The 14,159-nt window shown below is 38.8% G+C and overlaps 1 protein-coding gene across 1 annotated transcript in view; it reads left to right on the top strand.

The window, feature by feature from the left end:
* Positions 1 to 14,159, top strand: part of COL13A1 (collagen type XIII alpha 1 chain) — a 237,971-nt gene that overhangs the window by 5,216 nt on the left and 218,596 nt on the right. Inside the window, exon 2 of the mRNA XM_077454564.1 lies at positions 8,059 to 8,094. Coding sequence (XP_077310690.1) covers positions 8,080 to 8,094 — 15 coding nt within the window. The 5' untranslated portion in view covers positions 8,059 to 8,079. The remainder of the gene's footprint in view (positions 1 to 8,058; positions 8,095 to 14,159) is intronic.

The raw sequence follows: 14,159 nt of genomic DNA on the forward strand, positions 1-14,159 counted from the left end.
CATTTTGAATGCTTTCAAGTGCATAGGAGTGGTTGGGGATCTTATAGACCCCAGATCCCTCCATAAAGCGTACCTGTCACATTCCTATTACTAATACAGGTATGTTTGCATCCCTTCTGACAGTAATAAAAGTGATAAAAATAAATAAATTAAAGGGGCAGTGTAAAAATAAAAAATAACAAGTAAAGTAGAGAAAAAAAAATTAAAGGACCCCATCCTTCCATGAACGCGCACAGAAGTGAATACATATATAAGTCACGCCCACATATGTAAACAGTGTTCAAACCACAATGTGAGGTACAGTATCGCCGCGATCGTTAGAGCGAGAGTAATAATTCTAGCACAAGACCTCCTCTGTAATTCTAAAACTGTAAAAAAATGTAAAATGTTGTAGTTCGTCGTCATTCAATGAATGTGCACAATTTTAAAGCATGACATGTTAGGTATCTATTTACATGGTGTAACATCATCTTTCACATTATACGAAAGAATTGGGCTAACTTTACTGTTTTGTTTTTCTTTAATTCATTAGTGTGTATTTTTTCCAAGAAAGTTGCATTTGAAAGACCGCTGCACAAATACAGTGTGACATAAAAAATTGCAACGGCCGCCATTTTATTCTCTAGGGTCTCTGCTAAATATAAAATATTGATTTTAAACTGTACGCAAAAAATGTCAGGAAAAGGCCTGGTCTTAAAAAACTTACTGATTATTAATTAGTAACTACTCAAATGTCCATAGCCTAGCCACATTTTCACTTTACAATTTCTGACCATTTAACTAATCTGCTAATGTAATCCATGTGATCCATTATGGATCCACGGCTATTTGTTGTTGTTTTTTACTTTTAGCAAACCTTTGCATAAAACATTCTTGATTTGAATATATTGCCGTGCCTGTTCGAGTTGGCCAGCTTTGTCATCCTCACTGGCAGGGCTTTTTTTCAGCAGGAACACAGGGAACACAGTTTCGGCACCTCCAGCACTGGACGTATGTAATGGCAAGGGATGCAGGGTCTATTAATGCTAGCTGCTAGTGAATTTATTGTTGCTGCAGGGGATCTATTTTTTGGGGGATGGTTGCTGCTAGGAGGGCCATTGTTGTTGGTGGGGGATCTATTGTTGCTGGGGGTGGGTCTTATGTTGCTGGCGGGTCAGTTGATGCTGGGATTTGGTCTTCTTTTGAGGGAGGGGTTTATTGATTCTGGCTGGAGGGAGATTTGTTGTTGCTGCTGGGGGGGTGGGGTATTTTGATGCGGGTGGTCCATTGTTGCTGGGGGGTCTATTGTTGCTGGCTGCATGGGATCTATTTTACTGCTTTTCTTGGTATTATCAACAAATGCCATACAAATGACTTAGTACCACAATTGTTACTTGGTTCTGTATTCTCTGAAAGGGACATTTCTGGGAGGTGGGTATGGGGTGGAACCAAGGAACGGTGCAGGAGGTAGGTAGGGGGCGAGTTCCTGCACTTATTGTCTGAGAAAAAAAGCCCTGCTTACTGGCAAGGATCTTTGCAAAATGCCAAATAATTACTTGCCCATATAATACTTTAATAAACATATAGGGGTTAGTTTAATAAAAGATGTTTACCTTATAATGGTGTTTTCACTTTGAAAGGGGCTTTTCTTTTAGCTTAGATAATGTGGTGAACGTTTACTTTGCAAAGAATATCCAATCACATGCAGGGAAAAGTCTCATAAAAAAGTGAACAGCCTATTTGCTTTTATTAAATCGATTACATGGCCTGAATATATGGTAAACTGACACAGCTGGAGCACACCCATACATACCCCCTATTTACCCCATTGGGACACTATAGTAAAGAGAAAAAGTGGAAAATATGGTGGGGGAATCCAATATATTAGGGCACCTCATCCCAAAGTTAGGCTGGTAATTTTGTAAAGCAATTTGGAAAGATGGGGATTATTATGGTGCCTAGGCAGTCAAACTAAGACCAAATATTTCTAAAAAAACAAAGTATATATAAAGACAAAAGAAAAAGGGTTTTTTTTATTACAAAAGTGATAGTCAAAATATACATACAAATTACAATTCATAACAATAGGTTAAAATGCAGTATGGGAAACACACGTCTAATAAATCAAGTAAGGCCGAAGAAGGTAGCGGCCTTGAAAGTACTCAGTGGTCAAATCATCCCAACATGTTTCACCATTACAATGGCTTCTTCAGGGGAACTAAAGCTTGACCGATAAAAAAGACGAGATAAAAAGCTATAAGAAGTAACAAAAACATTGAAAAAAAAATTTGGATTATGTATTTGCATGGCTATTATCTAAAGAAACCGTACAATCAGATGAAATTGATTGATAAATAAATTCACCCCAATTTGCTTCCCATAAGAATGTATATCAATGTCGAATCAATTGGGTGCATACATACCCCAGATCTTGTCCTCAGCACGAGATGTACGGAGCAGTCCCTTTAGGTGAGGGGCACCCCAACCTACGGACCACCTTATTGTGACTGTAGAGAGTAGAAAGGACAACAGGTAGCCCCAAAACTAATTAAATAAAAGGGACATAGATACATACACACATATAATAAAGAGGTGAACTTGGGTATCAGCAAACATTCTCTGCAGGAGAATTTTACAGGTGCATGTGTTTTAAATAACATTGTTGAAAGTTATATTCACTGATTTATAAATTAGATCCTATAGGTCCCCTAAAGTATGCCATTAGCAAGTAAGGCTGGCCATAGATGAGTCAGATTTTTTTTTCGTTTAACCAGTAGGTTGATAAATAAAATAAAAAACTGACCCGATTCCCCCATCTGCACATTAAGTGTGGATGGGGAAATCCTCCCAGCTGTATCAGAATACACAGGTCAGATTGTAGACTGCAGTGCTGATCAAGCTGATTTTTTCCAACCGGGTGGTTGAACAGAAGTCGATCTACCAATTTTTGACAACAGTGGTCTTTTATACACAGTTTATGCTTTTTTTTTTATTATATACAATTTTTATCTTACAAGAAGGTATTTAACACACTATTCTTCCTGGGTGCTTTGAAAAATGCTGATCATTCTTAGTGTACATGTTCACTGGTGTAAATTTACTACGGCCATGGGAAAACGCGAAACGTAGCAAAATATCTTTTACGTTCAGGAGAGGAGGGTTTAAAATCACCTAAATGCGGCAGCTCCTAAACTCTGCTAAAAGCCTGTTGGATTGATTTACTAACACTGGGGAGTGCAAAATCTAGTGCAGCTGTGCATGGTAGCCAATCGGCTTCTAAATTCAGCTTGTTCAATAAGGCTTTGAAAAAAAAACTGGAAGCTGATTGCTTTCTAAGGAGAGCTGCACCAGATTTTGCACTCAGTTTTAGTAAATCAACTCCTATGTGTACATTGACACACAGGCTTTTATCGAGTTGCATTTAAGAGCTTTGGCAAAAAAAAGCTCCTAAATTCAAGTTTAGGAGCTGCCATTGTAGGCTAGTGTACATGAAGCCTTGAAAGCACCTTGTATGTAGCTGACAAATGAGTCACTTTGATGTAAAGTGTATGGATAGGCAATTTCTTTTTATTTTAGTTTTGTATAAAGTAGCGGAGAGTTAGAACCCCTGTCAAGCTTTCATTGATGTCTGTGCCCCTCTTAGGGAGATTTTGTTTTTCTATTTGACCATGTCACATACACAGAGCCGCAATCTCCTGCACACACAATCCCGCCCCCCTGGCCCGGCATTGGACCACTGCTATGTCCATCATATAAGCCAGGCAGTACTGTGAGTGACTGAGCGCCGGATACACAGGAGATCACGAATTTGTGTAATCCAGCACAAAGGCAAGTCTGCAGATGTATACCAGGCTGCAATTGCAGAGACTTTTGTAATCGCCCCTCTCTTGGACGATTCACGATAGATGTTGCCTTGTTCGGATCAGTGATGCGGACATTGGGGTTGAGTCCATGACCATATGACATCAGTTATGAGTAATTGCTAGTTTGGTCAGTTTATTCCCTCCCCCTCCTTGTCCATTTTCATTCTCCATTTTTATTTTATATTATTTTTGTATTATAAAGAAAGTCTTTTTGCACAAGAATCTGTTATAAAGACTCTTTATATTCTATTTTATTATCAGTCTATAGTAATTTAATTTTAATCTATTCTCATTTAGTTACTTTTAAACTATTTCTTTTTTTTTCACTCAACAGTTGTTAGTGGAATGGGAAGTAAGAAAACACAGAGAACAATTTAATATAAACAGACTGAAGTACTGGCTATATATTGGCAGATTTTCTTACAAAAATTCTTGCCGGTACATTCATTGATGCTATCAGAGGCGCGATGAATGTTCCAAGTACTGCAAAATTGAGTCTGTTTTTTACATTAGATTTTGATATTAATGGAATTTCCTGAATGAAAATGACAATACACTGTTGGAAATTTGTTCATTCAAGAATTTTTTTTATCCAGTACTTTCAAATTTTCTCATCACCACGTTCGACTTAAACTTCTAACTGTTAGAAAAGTTTCTGAAAGTAACAATTTTCACACGAAAGCATATAGCCAGATTTACCCTTTCCTTAACCTTTTTTGCCAGCAAAAAAAAAAAAGGAATATTAGGTGGAGTTCTACTCTTATTCATATTTTAATAGTCATGCTACATCTGGCATCTTAGGCTTTGAAGTATCTTCATGTTTTCCAAAACCTTTATTTATACAACCCCCTAAATATTTCCATTCTCTCCCTGCCCAAACTCTTATCCTGTTTTCTCTGATTTGTTTCTATCTTTCCATTCCTCTGTATATGTCTGGTCACCTGTCTGTTCTCACATGCAAAATGTTCTCTAATTCGGTAATGTCTGAGCTCTGGTATAAGTAGTAAACTTGAATTTGTCCAAAAACTGTCTTCAGTGTTCCAAAGTTTTAACCAATGTTTTTCTCTTTCGTATTGAGAATGCAGTGTGAATGCCAGCCTCAATAAATAAAAGGACATTTATACAGATATGTGTTAGAAATAAAGTAGGGAAAGCTGTGGGTGTACTGAACAGATCCCAGGGAAATACGCCATTAATAAGCCTCTGATATGTCAGCTGTGGGTAACATCTCACTAGGCTACACAAGTTCTCAGAGGTCATTTAATACAGTTTTGCTTTATAAATCATGCTGTGCAAGTCAATCCAAACCTTGACTGCTCAGTCTTTGATGGATGCTGGTGGGCTTATTTTTCTCTAGCTTCTCTGAGATCATGAGGGGAATTATGTTCCTGTAAGTAAAGCTAGCAAATCACTGGAAATTTTCTTGTGCTAGATGATGTGCAATGTCTTTTTTTTGCAGTGATTGCTAAGCACCCATAGTGGGTATGAATTCTGCTATCGACTTTAATTTTCAAACAGCCTTTCTGTAAATGGTTTGTAATCTTGAATATTATGGATTCCAGCCTACTACATGTAGTAGATTTTTGTGATGATCATCCCAAGTTTTTCTTTTATATCATAGAAAACTCATTTATGCTTCCTCATTAACAACAACACTTTTTGGCTATTCTAAGTGACTTGTGATTTTGTAACATTTCTGGAGTTATGCAGTTATGTAGCTTACAGTCAATCTCTGCTTGATATTGGCCCACATTTTATAGAGCTTGTAACTGATCCCTACACAGGGCAACCATAGAAAACAAGCTAAAAAGATATCCCTAAAGGCACATTTTGTTAAAAGAATAAATGTCTGTTAGTTATTACAAGTGATTTGTACGCTATTGAGTAGCTTCATAGACAATTAGGAAGAATTAAAACCATGTGGTGTGAGATATAGAGATAGGCAAGCATGCTATATACAAACATATTCTTTTAAAATAAATTAAATGCAAAATTCTTTTTGCTATTCAAAATAGTTTATATTAGGGCATTTCAGGACATAAAACATACATGTTCTTTCTAAAAAATAAATAAATAAATTAGTAAGGCATTGAGTTATCACTGCTTCCCACTTTTGGTACACATTCTTACTAAGTAGCTTTGGATTTGATTTATGTTGTACAAATCGAGAAGTGGGAGAACATGGTCTGCAGCAACAGTTATCAACAACAGGCACTCAATATATGGCCAAGTCCACAAAATAAGTTTTTGACTTGAACAATATTTATGATAGTTAAGCGAGGATCAGACCCAGTTGAGATCCCCTATTGTGGACTCTTCTAAGCACCTCTCACTATTCCCTTTTCCTGAGTTAGGGAAAACATTGTCATTTTCATAGGCCCTGCCTCAGTGTGATTGAGGGCTGAGAGGTCAGTTTGCTAATAGATAAATACTGCAGGAGGCGTTGCAGTAAAATAACTCATGTGGAACATATATCAGAAGCGGTCAAGTCACTAAAAACATTTGTTAATTAACACATGCCTATTTTTTTTTTTTTGTTGCAGTGGGAAGTGGGAAGTGGACCATTTAGCAGCGGTAATAATATGCTTAGGGCTACTGGTTGCTGATGAGCAAGTATCCACAAGTGTCCTAACAAACAGTGACTCATGCCTGCCCAGGTCATTCAGCTGCTAGCTGAGGATTCATTTTTGTGAATAAGGAGGGGTACTATATACCCCATACTCATTCATATGGGGGGGGGGGGCGGTATCTGGGAGGGTATTCTTATTGTTAAAGGGGTCTCCCAGACCCAGATTCTGATAAATCTCCTTCCTGCAGACCCCACAACCACTGGGCCAGGGTTGTGGGGAAGAGGCCCCTGTTCTCATCAATATGGGGACAAAATACATTCCCAAGGTACCCCCTTATGTTAAGGGCATGTAGCTTAGTTTGGTTCTGGAAGAGGGGCACACACTTGACCCCCCCATTTAGATTTTCGGCCTGTATATCACAGCTTTTTTTTAAATAATTTGGTCAGCAAAATCTGTCAGAAAAGCAACAATGCAAAATAAAAATTAAAATTTGGGGAGGGGCATAGGATGGTGACAACCCTCGGAACCAGCATAGAGCTGGAAACCCTTTAGTTGCCCAAGCGGCTTTTGTATATGCAGTGGAGACATCATACAGATTTTTATGCCTGTACTAGCCTGGTGTACTGGAAGCACCAGGGAGATGTGGATAACCTAATCATCTGTGTTTTAATAAAGGGGATTTTAAAAGGGTATAAGCACTATTAGTGTTTTTTCTATGCATATATAACCTGGGTGGTATCGGCCATTTCTGGAAGTCTTATGAAGAGAAATTAGCAGAGAGGAATTGGATTGCACTTTCCACAGCCCAGGTGTGGCTAAAAAGCTTATGTTGACCATACTTCACAGAATAGGTCACATTTTAACAGGTGGGAATGTTCCAGGAGGGGGGAGCACTTTTGGTTGTGACACAACTTTTTTGCTATACAAGCACAATGAAACTATCTGAGTGGATAAGGAACACTTTTTGTGACTGGTGACCTGTGCACAGAATCATATTATTTACATGGACTGCACTTTGTTTGCCCTCTTTGATTTATTAATTATGCACTGGAATTGTATGTAAATGGTTTGTTATTTTGTACACACTGGCATTCAGAGCTTTGTAGCGTGGCACAATTTATTTATTGGGAAAGCAAAAATATGTGTTGGAATAGCAGCTATTGAAATTGACACAGGAGCCACTTTACAGCCCTTATCGAGACCCCTTAGTTATAGTTTGATAGGTTCCCTTGGCTACAACAAATTAATGCAAGGGTTTTTACTTACAGTAGGAAATACAATGCACTTTACATCAGAATATCAATGTTACACTTCAGTATGAGCAAACGTGCATAATACAGACTAAACAAGTTCAACTTGACATACAGTGATGAAATGTAGGACAACATTGGAATGAAAGTAAAATGGAAATGTGCCCTTGGAGACATGGCTATAACATAACTGTCTATTCATAAATGTATCCAGAATTACCCTAGTGGCCTAGTGTTTTGTATGTTAAAATATTAATATGTGCTAAATGTCAGAAATGTTTTGGCAAATAACAAAAAACTGTTATGCAGAAATCCACATTTACTTCATATTTCTGCACATTTCAGCCAGGTAAAATATTATTTGTGAAAGCTCATGTGATTTCTATTGATTATCAGGGTGAGAAAGGTGGTCTCGGAATGCCAGGACGAATGGTGAGTTTTAGTTTCTGCATCATTTTGTGTGGCGGCTGTAAAATTGCAGATGTGCAAGGGAAGGCTGGCAAAATTTGTATTACATTCAGTTTAAAGTTGTATGGGCATGGTTGGATAGAAAGCCTAAATTAATATGTATTCTGAATGATACAGTGGCCTGATGTATAGAAACTGGAGTAAAGCCCAAGTTTAATCAGCTACATATATTCCTGGTGCATCTGTGTGGAAGCAGTGGTTTCTCTAAAGAGGTCCAAGGCACCCCCTGCTGAATCAAATCCACAACTCTTCAATCAGTGGGGTCCAATCAGTACTGACTGCTATAAGTCTAACTCGGCAAGAGCATGTCTGACCTCTGCAGAGAGGGTCCTTCTCTACAACATGCTGACAGAGAATGGACTTTTCTATGCAGGTATTCACTGCTTTCTAATGAAAACAAAGTGTACGTCTTTGAAAATCTTTTGTTCTGGTGCACCTGAATTGTATTTAGCTTATTTAATAGGAAAGTTTAATTGGGTTTTAGTTAAAAGGGTTATACAGTAGTTGTCAACAAATGGTCGTCAATTCCTACCTCCTATGTCTTAAAGTTTAAGTGCAGCCAAAATCAAAAACAGAAACATCAGCACAAGGGACATAACATACAATCAGTAGGATTCTGTAACTGTAGTAAAGATGATGGAGCTGGGCAGAAAGGTCGGCATAGTTGGGCTCTCTTGATAAGAGCCTGTGACAACCCTTTAGCCCATGTTCACATCGGGCCGTTTTGACATGCCAAATCACATGTCAAATTGCCAGCTATTGCCAGCCATGGCACCGTCCGAACCAGTCGACGCTGACTTTGCAGCGCCGCTCTGATTCCCAAAAGTAGTTCCTGTACTACTTTTGGCGACTTCAGGGGTGATTTGAATAGACATCTATGCATGATCCTGCACAGATGTCTGTCAAATCACCGCCGAAGTCGGACTGCATTGCCGGTTCTAATGTGATCCTAGGCTAAGTTGTATTAACATCCATCGCACTGGAAGATACTACTAACAGCAGAGGCATCAGCACAATGGACACACCCTACTAAATGTAAAGCCTGGTACACCCCATGAGTTTTTCCCTGGGTTTGAGCGGAAAAAAAAACTGCCAGCTCCAGTCAGAGCCGCTGTAATAACTATCTGATGTTAGTACAGTGATCTCCCCTGCTGAGCTGTTGGGTTCTGACAGGGGGGTGAGCCCCCTGCCAGAACACTCCAATCAGCAGTCTCAGCCATTGGCTGATTGGGAGCCGGCCGGTTACTGGCTTTCCAGCATGCTTGTCTGAGAGTCCGGCTGCCATACACATGGCATCGAATGTCGGCCGTTTTTTATTATACCAGCCAATGTTGCCCAGCATTCGGCCTGTGTGTACAGGGCTTATGTTTGTAGGTTATGTCTTGTGCTGATTTTTATGTTTTTGATTTTGACTGCCCACAGGGGCGTGCATGCCCTTGGTTGCTTTGGACAACAACTCCACTTTTCCACTATTTCAGATTTTGTTATAACAACTCTTGGAATTGGAAAATGGAACTAGTGCCTTTGGAGGCATGGACATAAAACGACTGCCTTTATGTATACCAATACATATGGGGAAACCTGCAACATTGGTGTGAGCCCACAAATCACAGTATAAAGCTATTTAGTCATCAAAGTGCTTTATACAGTTGGTATTCGCAGTTAAATTCACTGTAGGCATTAGTAGAGGTTTACAATTATATTACAGCCATATACGTGAATACTGTGTGGGCCAAGGGAGTCAATTCCCCCCTGCTCCTCTTGCCAGCCCTCCCCGGTAACACAATGCTTGCAGTTTTAAATGTTAGCTTGTTTTGGTATCCTCTGTTCACTGTGGCTTTTGGAATGTTCCTTTGAATTATTCCCGCTTACATAACATATAATACACTCTTTTACCATAAAGCATTCTGAAAAAAACTGACGTTTTTACATGACTTGGTAACTGGAAACGTAACGCTCATGTTTTATGTTAGCTGGTGGTTGGAGCTTGCTGTTTTCTTTAGCGGCATGTAATATGTGTCTTTGTGTAGGATAACCCACTGAACCGCATTAGGCTTAATTTACTGGTCCGAATCCCACCGTCACAATGAGGAAATTGAGACCCGTACCGAAATCCCTTCTCTTCCTTGGGAATGAGAGAAAACATGTTGACTTTTCTATAATACTGGTGTCATGAACTTTTGTAGTAAGCTGGAGATATAGACAGGCATTGGGGACCCCACTGCTAAAGAAAGCATATTTATTTCCTGCTAAACATGAGAAAACATGGACGAATGTGAACGAAAATGTACTTTCTCCAGCCAGACTTTTGATCTATCTCTGGAAAATCAGATCTAGGTCCTGATTTTCATGTCAGATAATTAAATCTGGCTTTTATTGCAACAAAATATTTGAGCGTTCCATATCTCTGCTGTACTGGGATATTTTATTTCTGAGAAAGCTGTTATTTTAAGTTTGTCATTTTAATTAATATGAAACCTTCTTGGCCAAAACCTAAGTATAACATTCGTTTAGCCATTATAGGAACTGACATATTACTAACAGTAGCTTTAAGTGAAGTGATTCTGCAGTTTTTGGCTTGTTACAGGTCATCTGACTAATAGAATTAACATTTTGCTTTAGTAACAATAAGACAGTTGTTCTTGAAAGGCGATGAGAGGCAACAATGTACCTTTATGACATTTCTAATGCAAATGTTGATTTTTTTGGATTCAATTTTGCTTTCAATGAAATAATGATTTACCTTTAACGCATTTTACACATTTACAAAAAATAATTATTGTGAACTGTAAATGCATTTTGCCAAAAGAAACGTGTTTTTACATCAAAGTCAGATTATTTAGCAAACCACATAAGGCATCATTCACACGGCTGTAAAAAATTTACTGATTATACTACACGTGTGTTTTTCTAGTTCATGCATAAATACTTGCATATAGGTGGGTATGGACACTTAATGAATATTTATTTTTCCCCTTTGTTTAAGCCTAATGTGCTTCCAAATGCATATGTGCGTAAGCGCATAAAGTGCATGTTCTTAGATGCAGCTTTTTGGATTCTCCGTTACAGATCTGAATGTAGTGTATTTTTAGGCACCTGTGTTAAAGGCTCTATTGAAAACAATGCAGCTGTTTTCAGATATGTAATTAAAAAACACTCCACTGACTGTCCTATGAGGCTGCAGGACCCTTGACCTTCTGTCTGGACAGTGCTGACTGGCCCTGTGCTGATCACATGCACACTTCCAAGAAAAAAAAAATTGCCAAACTGAGCATGTACAGGTTGCCCTAAGGCTCTGTACTATTAGGAGATGGATTAGGGACAGTGGAAGAAGGGGAGGATCAGAGAAGACATGATCAAACAACCTTTTTATACAATGCAGAGGAGTAACCCTTTAGGTTCCACAGGCTGATTTTACTGTTGTGGGTTTAGTAACACTTTAAGTTAAAATACATAAATCAGCACAGAATGTACATCTATGAAGTCATACCTTTGCATATTCTGCTCTCTCCTCTTGTCTGCGTGTTTATTGCCAGCACATGGAAATGCTACTGATTTCTATTGTCTCAGGGTACTGGCTCACCATCTCACAGTGTGAGTGTTGTTGTACAGGTAGACTGATATCAAGACAATTGCTTGTGTTTACACTAGTTTTATTTAAAATACAATAAAATTTGAACTCCAGGCAGAAATAAAACACAAAAAATTATACATCATTGAAGAGGAAGTAAACCCTGATGGGTTTTACTTACTCTTCTGTTCCTTGCAAAGCAAAAGCATAATGGGCTAGTATGCATCTTACCTTCAAACGAAGCCAACGATGTCCCCGATGTCCCCGCTGGTGGCTGCGTCCATCTCCACCCCTCTTCCTTCCAGACCCAAACGGCCTTGTATGGATGGAAGTTTCACTTTTTCACAGTTTTCTTAATGGTATTTATTTTTTTAATGCTGGTTTTTCTTTTGTTTGCATTCTGCTGTCAGCAAGGAAAACCACTAACAGCAGATGGGTCATGGTTGTTAAGGATGTGGCGGGTGCCTGCTCCTTATAGTGGAGCTCAAGCCCCCCCCCACCGAAAATACTATAGGGCACTTAGCTGTCCAGTGATCCCAGTGTCTTCACCCAGGTTTATGCTTTGGGGTGCTGACTCTCGGGTCCCTTTTGGGTGGAGCTCCACTTTAATAGCACGCTATGCATGACATTGAAATGCCAAACATTTTCACTACTATAATACAGTATCACTTCAAGAAATAGCAAATGTTGTATTTAAGTAACATTTTTAAGTGAATTGAAAAAAAAAAAACATTGAAAAACACTGAATGAGCTTTTTTACATTTCATAATTTGAGCCTTATGCCTCATTCTCCATATTGCTGTAGCACAGCACCTAGCTACAACTATCTCATTAACATTTTATGCCAAAAAGATAAAACTTTTAATCCAAAAAGGAAAAACCTGTTGCTTTAACTACTATGCTTTAACTATTTTATGCTGTGTTAATTGCCCGCCAAATTCCATGTATTTTTTAGGGCAAATATCGTAATATCTTTTGGAAATGGGTTGAAACTATAGCAAATAAGCTGTATGTGCTCTAGCACATGTGTGGTCTGATTTGTCCCAGATTTTGTTTGACACTGGTGTCAACTATACATTTAAATAAGGAGTTGAATAAATCTTGTTTATCTGATTGGACAAGAGTTTAAAAACAATTATTTCATTGGGCTTACATGTTCCAGAACTGGTACAATCAGATAACACATAATTAGCCATTTATTTTTGGTTAAGTGTGACTGACGTTACTCTGATAATTATATAATTCTAGTACAAACCATCATGCTTACTCCACAATTAGAAGTCAGTTTAGTTAATACCTAATTGTGTGCACACTTACATTATTTGCAGCATTTCATTTCCAGAGCTCTTAGCTAGGTGGTTCTGTAGGAGAATTTCCATTAGACAAAAAAAAAAAGAAAAGAAAATCCACAGTTTTACTCTTGTATGTCCATTTCAAGCTGAACCACATTTAGGAAGGTCTGATTGTAGGTTATGGAAAAACTTTAGTCAAAAGGCATCATCCCGAGAACATAATCAAGCATGCCAAGTCGGTGAAAAAATAAAGGGACCAGGGATACAAACATAACAAAAAGCAATACATATACCGTATATGCCGGTGTATAAGACGACCGGGCATATAAGACGACCCCCTAATCTTACTGTTGTATAAGCATTTTTTTCTTGTACTTACCTTATAAGACGACCCCCTTCCAAGGCTTCCGACGCTTGATATTCCGTCCGTCCTTGCTGAAGCAGGAGCTGGCGCCATATCTTTCTTCCTGCTTTTGCTGGAACCAATCACAGCGAGCGATGTATTCTATTAATGAATACAAAGCCTGCTTGGATTGGCAGAGGCTGTATCATCATCAGCCCGCGCCTCTGACTCTCAAAGCCAATCCGAGCAGGCTACAGAGTAGCCTGCTCGGATTGGCAGAGGTTGTTGCTCCAATCCGAGCAGGCTCTGTATTCATTTGAATACATCGCTCGCTGGGATTGGCTCAGCGGTATATACTGTATGTAGCCGAAGCTACATACAGTATTACCGAACCCTCAGCAGGCATCGGAGGGGCTGATCCGGCGTATAAGACGACCCCCGATTTTCGGACAGTTTTTTTAAGTGTAAAAGGTCGTCTTATACGCCGGCAAATACGGTACATTAAAGCAAGGTATTGCTTTGGTATGGCATATTTAAAGTCCCTTTATTTTTTTCCCCAACTTGGGATGCTTCATTTCAAGTTGGTGAGGCTGGCACCAAGACACATTTTCATGGCCCATTTGGCATGTATTGGCCCATCAGCTGAACCCCTTTGTGTTCATTTTGGTTTTAAAGTCATTGCAGCTCATCTGTATTTGGCACAATCATAATTGAGCAAATAAGTAGGTTGAAAACCATGGAATATGAGAAGCGTCGTCCTTATATTTGCTATTTTGTTCCATTGCATTTTTCTCCCATCTTGGCTGAAGGACACACTGTCCTA

Source organism: Lithobates pipiens, unplaced genomic scaffold (assembly GCF_037356315.1).
Source record: "Lithobates pipiens isolate NorthernLeopardFrog02 unplaced genomic scaffold, aLitPip1_a1.2 Scaffold_25, whole genome shotgun sequence".
NCBI lineage: Eukaryota > Metazoa > Chordata > Amphibia > Anura > Ranidae > Lithobates > Lithobates pipiens.